This window comes from Poecilia reticulata, linkage group LG11 (genome assembly GCF_000633615.1).
Source record: "Poecilia reticulata strain Guanapo linkage group LG11, Guppy_female_1.0+MT, whole genome shotgun sequence".
NCBI lineage: Eukaryota > Metazoa > Chordata > Actinopteri > Cyprinodontiformes > Poeciliidae > Poecilia > Poecilia reticulata.
Window position 1 is genome coordinate 23,214,557 of NC_024341.1, and position 8,228 is coordinate 23,222,784.

Consider the following 8,228-nt stretch of genomic DNA (forward strand, 5'->3'; position numbering starts at 1 on the left):
AACTCTTGAACTTATTAAACAAATTGATTCTGCTGAAACTCAATTTCTACGCCACTGCTCAACTTGAACTGCAGCTGGCATTCATATAGTGTGTTTGCTGAGAAAACAAATCAACAAGACTCCTTTGTAAAAATKTATAAAGTCTACAAAAAGAACAAAAAAACCCACCTCACATATCTTTTAACCAAATAGCGCCYGCCGTCATGCAGCAGCTGTCAATGTTGTGTCAAATAATCAGATTTATGAAATACACTGTATTTACAACAAACTGTAAAGGCCTTTAAAGTTTCTTGACTTTTTTCAGATAAAGGAACRCTAGATTTCTGCAGTTTTATTGATCACAATGTATCTAAATATGTACATCGTGTCTCTCTACGCCTAGAATCCCAAGACGAAAGTTTTAAACCCTGAAACCATTAAAAAACTCAATCCATGACACTGAAAACATTTCATGTCCTGAAACCTGAATATAACCTCTAAACACGTAGATTATATCGCAGTRACTTCTTTTCTTAGTGACTTTAGTATGTCTGCAGAACCAGAGATGACGGGTTTAAATATGCAACGTCCAAAGAACTTCAAAATGTGGCCCCATCAAACGGAACAGAGCCCGATAAAGAGTCAAATTTGATCAAGATTTGACTGTTGAAGGGAAATAACCGAGTAGTCTCTAAAGAAAACTGAAACTGATCAGTTTGATTCACTTTCAATAGATCTGTGTATTTTGACAGTATTTTATTTGGTCCTGTCAGTACCCGTCGCTGATGAAATGCTAGATAAACTCACAGAATTTAACACAGTTTTGTTGGATTCTAAACGTCTCTGAAACCTTTTTTGCTTAGTGAAGAGATTTTAAAAAGATTTCCTTTGATTCTTCATCTGAGTCACCAACCTTCAACCATCAGACTCGTCTCTGTGTCTCCTCAGACGCCTTCTGATTGGCTGATCAAGTATTCGGGTGTTTGAGTTCGGGAGGGCAGAGGCTGCCTTGGAGACGGGGAAGAAGACGATGGATGGTGCTGGTGCCGCCCTCTGAGGGAGGTGTTGTTGCCATGGTGATGGTGGGCGCCGTGCTGGGAGGCGGGCGGAGGAGGGGTGGGGTCGCGAAGAGACGGAGGGACGGCAGAGGACTTTATGGGGACGATGCGAGTGTCCATAACCTCGCAGTCGACCTGCATCATCATCTCGTAGCCCTGAGACGAGTTGTAGAGACTCTCTGAGGAGGACGAGACCAGAAAGGTCAAACCCAGGAACCAGGTCAGCAAACGCATCATTTACTGTTCTCCAAATGTTTTAGAAATCATCCAGACAGACTCACCGTTAACAGACATGGCCGGCATCACCAGAGACATTTTAGGSCGGCTGGTTTTGTTGTGGCTGATGGCAGGAAGTAACAGGTGGTCCTGCAGGAATCAACACATTTTGATTGATTAGTATCKGATGTTTAAGATCTAAAATCACAAACTGGAACTGAAATGYTTTTAATAGTCTCACCCTCCTGAAAGACACGACGTAGAACGTGTCTTCCCTGCGGTCGATGGCGTCCAGGAAGTCGCTGTAGGTGACCTCAGGACCAGGAAGTACCCTCAGCTGACTGCAGGGGAACAAGAACAGGAACCAGAAGAAGAAACTTAAAAACTCAAACCAAAATATTAATATTCTGTTTACCAAAATCTAATAACTACGGCAAAAATGTTCTGTTTAGTTAAAATCAAGCACATTTTTAAAAACATAYAAAAAGATGTGATGGTCAAAGCCACAATCCAGTAATAAGATGGAATCATTCAGTAATTATTGTGAACATATTTGATGTTTCCAGTCTCAGAAAGGAGAAACGTTTCTGCTCGTTTGTGTTGTTAGAATGAGCAGAATGAGCTGCTGCTGACAAAACTGATTTGAACTCTGAAACTGGTTGTAATATTTGTTAAATGAGCTAATTCAAAGTGGTTGAGCTAAACAAGTATCAGTAATACTTGTCATTCCGATGTAGGATTTGATAACTTCAAAGTTCAACTTTATAAATTTAGAAGAAAACAACTGAATTTCTTGGATTWTATAAGATATTTTTGGCATTTTTTTGTACCTGTACCAAACGAGAAAAAACACTGTCTTCTTTACTCATAGTTAGGTCACCTTCTTAATAACAGTCTTGTTGTACCTTTCTATGGAGCGGTGAGCCTGGATCGGCAGATATCTGGAGATGTTTGCCTTCCTCAGTTGAGCTTTCTGTTTCAAAACAAAGATACAAAAAAGGTTTGTCTCGAGTTTTTCAGGTTAAATCCTTTACAACTGAAACTGTGTTTATTGTGTTTCTAAAAGAGATTTTAATGAGTCGTTTCCTGGTTAATAAAACTATCTTTATAAAGTAGATGAAATCTTAAAAATATCACCTGGGTGATCTTTGCTTTTTTGGCCGTCTTTGCTTTTCCTCCAGACTTCTTCCTGTCGATTTGATGTCGATGAACCCAACCTCTCAGCTCGTCTGCAAGCCTGGAGTCACAGAGACCTTTCAGTTTAAGTCGCTATGCAAAAAAAAAGTTTTTTTGTTTTGTTTTGGGGTTTTTTCTCATTTTTGAAAAACTATATTTARTGTGTCCACTCTACTGACTTCTGTACTGGACAGTGATTTGTTTATTTGGRTAAATCTCATCAACAAAATGTGCAGCAGCTGCTCAGATTGAGCAAAAACAATCCGAGGAAGTCTAACTGAGATCTTTCACAACAAAGATGAACACATTAATGAGATGCAGGTTGTGAAACAAACAAGGTTTTTTTGTGACTGATTTTTAACCTTTACTAATGAAATGAGAAAAGAGTAATTAGTGAACAAATAAACAGCATCAGATAATTCAAGTATTACTTGTCCCTGTGCAGTTGCAGGGGCTTAAACATTTGTTTACAAATTTCTCCTGAGGAGGTTGTAAAAAAATGAAGGCGTGATAAAACGAGATATTTCGACCAGGGCAGGACTGACCTGAGAGACTCAGAGCGGTTGAACTGTCGGCAGTCTGAGGAAGTGAAGTAACGCTCGATGTCTGGCAGAACCAGATCCTTCATGTCACTGAACATGTCACTCAGGTTTCTGTCCAACAACCAGAAAATACAGGACAATGGTTAGACAYTAGGAAAGCTGCTGGGAGCAATAAAATAAATAATCACGTTTTTACTAAATGTAAGATTCTTTAAATAAAGTTGGTAAAACTCCTGCAGAGAAACTCTATGTTCCACATGTAAAAAGTGAGGGATATGGTGTAGAACCAGCTTTGTTGGGCGTCTAAATAAAATGCAGGTTACCATTCTGGATAGTAATGAGTTACAACAGGATGCAACAGACAAGGAACACAATGAGAACTGTGACACCAATATGAAAATGACCAAACAGCATCATTTATCCGCTGCATGACAGAAAAAAAACAAGATAACTTAAGTAACCAAATCTAGCATTTGAGTTTTTAATGGTTGTTTAAAAAAATAAATTGACCACTTGAAGAATTTATTCTGCAATGATTTTTGATCCTATCTTAAGTACATTTTTTTCACAATACTTCAACTAATAGTATTTATTGCAAAGTCCTTTGAAATATTAGCAATACAACAATATTGACACACTCATACATTGAGTAGCCCTTAAATAAGGGTCAATGTATTGCTAAAAAAATAACTACATTCTACATCAGTCTGTGTTTGTTAGCATAAAGTGATATTGGGTTGTGAAAACAGTCGCGTTCAGTGTAATAGCTCGTTTTTTTTTAAAACTTAGTGTGATTTTATTCATATAAAGTTAATCAAAATTCCACAGTGGAAGTTGTAGCCTCAGTTTATTCCCAGTCTTTTCACTGCATGTCAAGAAAATGTGTTTACAGCGATTGATTAGCCTCACCGGAACTGATAAGACTCTGGAGCGTATCTCTCCGCCTCTCCTCCCTTCCACCGCTCGTCGCCGCCGGACTCCGGTTTCTCCTGTTTGTCCTCAATTTTCTGGAGAGGTTGAGGATCAGCCTGGCGCTCCTGCTGCTGTTCGATCTCCAGCAGCCGGCGACCCGTATACGACACCAGATCTTCCTGCAGACCGGCCGACAGCTTCCTGTCTGTGATGCTGCAGCGATAAACACCAAAATCATTTAAATCTCAAATACAACCGTTGTGGTTTTTCCATATATTCCATACAATATAGTTTGTGCTTTAACTTTGTAAAAACAACAATTGGACACTGAGTGACACAATAACAGACTGAGATGYTAAAMTAAATCATATCATCCTAATATTTTGAAGAAAGYTGTGAGCGGATACCTGACGGGGCCAAAGCTGAAGGTCATGAACAGCAGAACCGCCATGACACACACTGCTCTCTTGTTGCTTGCAGAGTCGCTGCTCTGAAACACAAAGAACATAAAAATGACAATTTTGCTTCACACACGCTGAACCTCATAAATGTGTAAAATCAGCTTTTTATTTTGCAAACGTGTCCATTTTGCTATATACCGAAAAAAAAGCTTGCATGATTTATAGTTTTATCTTTTTATCAACTGGATTAGCAGGTTTCTCTGTTTCTTGTGCGTTTTCCTGTCACTCAGTCTTCAGGTCTTGTTATTCAAGTTTCCCCGTTTACCACATGCTTCTTCCTCTTCTTCAGGTGTGCAGGTGCAAAACCAACAGAGTAGAAGAAAAAGCTGCTCTCCATATGTAGTTTTAAAGACATAAACCTTATTCAAAACCAGTTGCTTGCTCTTTGTTTATTTGGCTATTTTTAACAACAGCTATCGCAACTTAATTCAATATTGAACCTGCACAACAACTTAAATTCAGCTGTGCATCTCTTTTACACTGGACCTAAAAACAAACTTCTTTTAACTCTGCTTTTAACTGAATGGAGCAAATTTTATTACATATTTTCATTTAATATTATTGTAACTTGTTCTTTCTTCAAGCCTGTCCATCCTAAAGTTCCCCTGTCTCACYGCCACTCACCTCCTTCACAGCCAGTCTCTCCCTCAGCGCCTGGTTCTCCCTGCGGAGTCGTTCGTTCTCCTGCTGTGCTTCCCTCAGCTGRGCCTCCAGGTTCTGCAGGTATTCCTTCTTTTTCTTTCTCGACTGGCAGGCAGACTCTCGGTTCTTTATCATCCTCTGTTGCCGCTTTAGCACCTTCATCTGTGCAAGAAAAAATTTGAAGAGGGAAGGAAGTAGGAAGAAATTATTCAGAATTCAAAATAGAAAAGAAATCAGCTGGATGAGTTAAAATCAGCAGCAGAGATCGAGGTCAGTATGCCGTTATGTGGATTTATAACTGAAAAACTGAATAGTTTTTTTTTCTCCGAGTGCCAAGCAAAAATGAAAAGATGTTTATAAACCTCTGAGTAATGAACTGTGGGTATTGATAATAATTTCATCACATTTACTGTCAGAAAAAGAGCAAAACATTGTAGCCAGCCTTCAACCTGGCAGGGTTTTGTTTCAGCGTGAGTCACCGCATCCACCTACTCACATCAATGTCGTTGGAGTTGTTGCTGGGCAACGCCGTGGTCGCCGGGACGATGGGCTTGCTGGTTGAGGAGGCAGTTGGGCTGGAGCAGTGCTGAGGGATGCTGGGGGACACAGGTTCCATTTTGACAATAGCCGGAGCCGAACTGAGACAGACGGACGGAGAGAGGACGACTGGAGGGAGAAAGGCGCTACGTTAGCGATCAGACACAAAGCTAATTACTTTACTGGAATTTAGAATAAAAAGGACAAAAACTTGGGAATTTATCTAGTAGTTGAATTTGATTTCACATGAAAAATACTTGAAGATCGTCATTCTTTAACAAAATAAATAAGAAAATGTATAAATACGACTAACGGGACAATACTGTCCTACCAGGTCTGTTCTGATCCATGGAGGGCAGCCCCTGCAGTATGAGGGTCTTCGCTGGTGCAGGGTTTTGGGGGACGGGGAGTGAAGCAGCAACACACACCGGTCGGGGCTGGATGGGAGGTTTGGTGCTCAGGATGCTGCTGGCTTTTAATGTGCTTGGCAGGACTGRTRAAAAACACAAACTTTTAGGTTATTTCACATCACAAAAAGATATATTCTGTAGCAGTTTCTCTGTGCACAACTGTTCTGAAATGCTTTCCTCCTCRAACACACTAGATTAAATGACTAAATACTCTCTCCAGCATGTTATTGAGTTCAGAAGAAGCTTTTTAAATCGGTTCTCCCTCAACATCCAGTGTAAAGAAACAAGAAAAGATGGAGAACAGTTGGTGCTACAACTGGAAATGAAAACAAGCAGTTAAAAAACAAACTTTTYACAACTTCATGTTGTACATGTTAGCAAATGTAACATTTTAACAAACAGGGCCTTGATAATGTCATAAATCAGAACATATGATTGTACTGGTCACAGAGTGACTTCTAAACTACTCTGTTTATTTGGGGGTTAGAGACCACAACCATCTGCAAACAACTCAAATCCACAAAAACTTTTGTTTAGATGCACATAAAATGATCACAGTTGCCTATTTTAATAATTAGACACCAAATATACRTTAATATGCAAATAGAAAATGGTCTTGTCACTACCACAGARCCTAACCTCAGGAATAAATAAAAATWATTTGCATGATAGGAACTAAGCAGTCATTCGAAAGGGTTCTAATATCAAAGCTTACTAAGGAGACAGCAGCTCCAGGCGGTAACTTTCTCTGATTCTCAACACCAATCTGGATTTTGTTTTTAACGTTTTCTTTTCAAAATAATTCCTATGATCCTTGTCCCAACGAGAAAATATATATTTTTTACTGGGTATAAAATTCCTAAAAAGTAGCATAGCTCATARATATACATACACCTTATAAAACAAAACAATWACTGGGCAGATGGAACTATGCAATAACTTAGARATCCTTCATACTTTCATTWAAGCTAATAGAGGAGTTACCCAAATGCCAGAAACGTCAACCTGTCCTAAATGCCCAAAGTTTTGAGTGCATTTTGTTCATTTACATGCAATATTTACAGCTGTATGTGCTTAATCAAGAAAACAACATTGTGAAGTCTAAAAGACTGCAGACTGAGTTGCTATTTAAATGTCTGAAGGCCTTTTAGTATGAAGACTAGAAACGTTCCATTTATCCAAAACTCTGTATTCGGTTACAACCCACCACAGACCCTTCTTCTTCTTTAGAGGAGTTCCCACACCTATACAGTACTCCCACCATTGTGTGGGGGGCTGCCCCAGGGTCTGTGTGCAGAATACCTCCACAGATGAGTGGAAGGTAAACCGAGCTCTCTATTCAGGCTCTGGCGTTGACAGCACGCAGATATGTGCAGAGAAAAAAAAAAACTGACAACACTAAGCACGAGTGGAATATCTTGTTTTCAGATTTGCATGAACAAAAGGTGTGGAGTGCTAATGTAATGCTTGTCTCGTGCTTCTTATTGTGTCAATATAGAAGAATATAATGGAGTAAACGCTTCAGAAGAAGCCGCATACCTGCAGTTTGTGTCTGTATTCCATTGATGACTGCTTGGACAGATGTTAATGGTGCCTGCAGCTGAGTCTGTGTCATTATTGGAATCTGGGACTGGGGTGGGGGTACTGCTGTCGTTGCCACGGTTACCTCCATCGTCCCCAGCGGAGGAGACAGTACGTCTCCATACATGTACGGAGGAGTCGGAGGGTTTTCGGCTTTAATTGTAACCTGGAAAGGAGATAGGACAATAAGTTTGTGTTCTTCCCTCACAGTCAGGTCATTACTGTAAATAAAAATTGTTCTTAATCATTCACCTGGTTAAGTAAAGGTTAAAAAAATAAAGATTACCTCTTTACACTATGACTTTGAAATATATCTTCAGTTATTTATTAGTTTCCTTTAATATTAAAAGATAAGCATCCAAATCATGACACAAACAGTTTCATTGGTCTATTTGTGTGATAAAACAGCCTCCTCAATCGTCTGAAAAATCCCACCTGTGGGTCAGGCGACAAGGTCGAACAATCCGACTCCAGCGAGGAAGCAGGAGAGGGAGGCTCAGCCTTGACCTGGAACACTGAACAGAAACAACATAGCTAGTGGAAACACTGTAAAAACACAATGTGCAAAGATTAGATTAGAAAAAAACTCAGCTTACACATTTCCACAGGGAGCGGCTCCGTCAATGTCATCTCATTTTTTATCACCGAAGTGTTTCCTAAACAGAAACAAAACAAGCACACAGAGACAGATGTTTTGATATTAAACAACATTAT

General features: G+C 39.5%; 1 protein-coding gene across 1 annotated transcript in view; it reads right to left on the reverse strand.

Annotated features, from left to right (window-relative positions):
• Window positions 1-22: 22 nt before the first annotated feature.
• atf6b (activating transcription factor 6 beta) overlaps window positions 23-8,228 on the reverse strand; it is a 15,334-nt gene continuing 7,128 nt past the window's right edge. The window contains exons 3-16 of the mRNA XM_008422661.2: window positions 8,111-8,183; window positions 7,950-8,029; window positions 7,473-7,680; window positions 5,855-6,016; window positions 5,483-5,652; window positions 4,969-5,148; window positions 4,291-4,373; window positions 3,881-4,096; window positions 2,975-3,082; window positions 2,391-2,490; window positions 2,159-2,226; window positions 1,495-1,594; window positions 1,319-1,403; window positions 23-1,216 (exon numbers count right to left, since the gene is read on the reverse strand). Coding sequence (XP_008420883.2) covers window positions 924-1,216; window positions 1,319-1,403; window positions 1,495-1,594; window positions 2,159-2,226; window positions 2,391-2,490; window positions 2,975-3,082; window positions 3,881-4,096; window positions 4,291-4,373; window positions 4,969-5,148; window positions 5,483-5,652; window positions 5,855-6,016; window positions 7,473-7,680; window positions 7,950-8,029; window positions 8,111-8,183 — 1,926 coding nt within the window. The 3' untranslated portion in view covers window positions 23-923. The remainder of the gene's footprint in view (window positions 1,217-1,318; window positions 1,404-1,494; window positions 1,595-2,158; window positions 2,227-2,390; window positions 2,491-2,974; window positions 3,083-3,880; window positions 4,097-4,290; window positions 4,374-4,968; window positions 5,149-5,482; window positions 5,653-5,854; window positions 6,017-7,472; window positions 7,681-7,949; window positions 8,030-8,110; window positions 8,184-8,228) is intronic.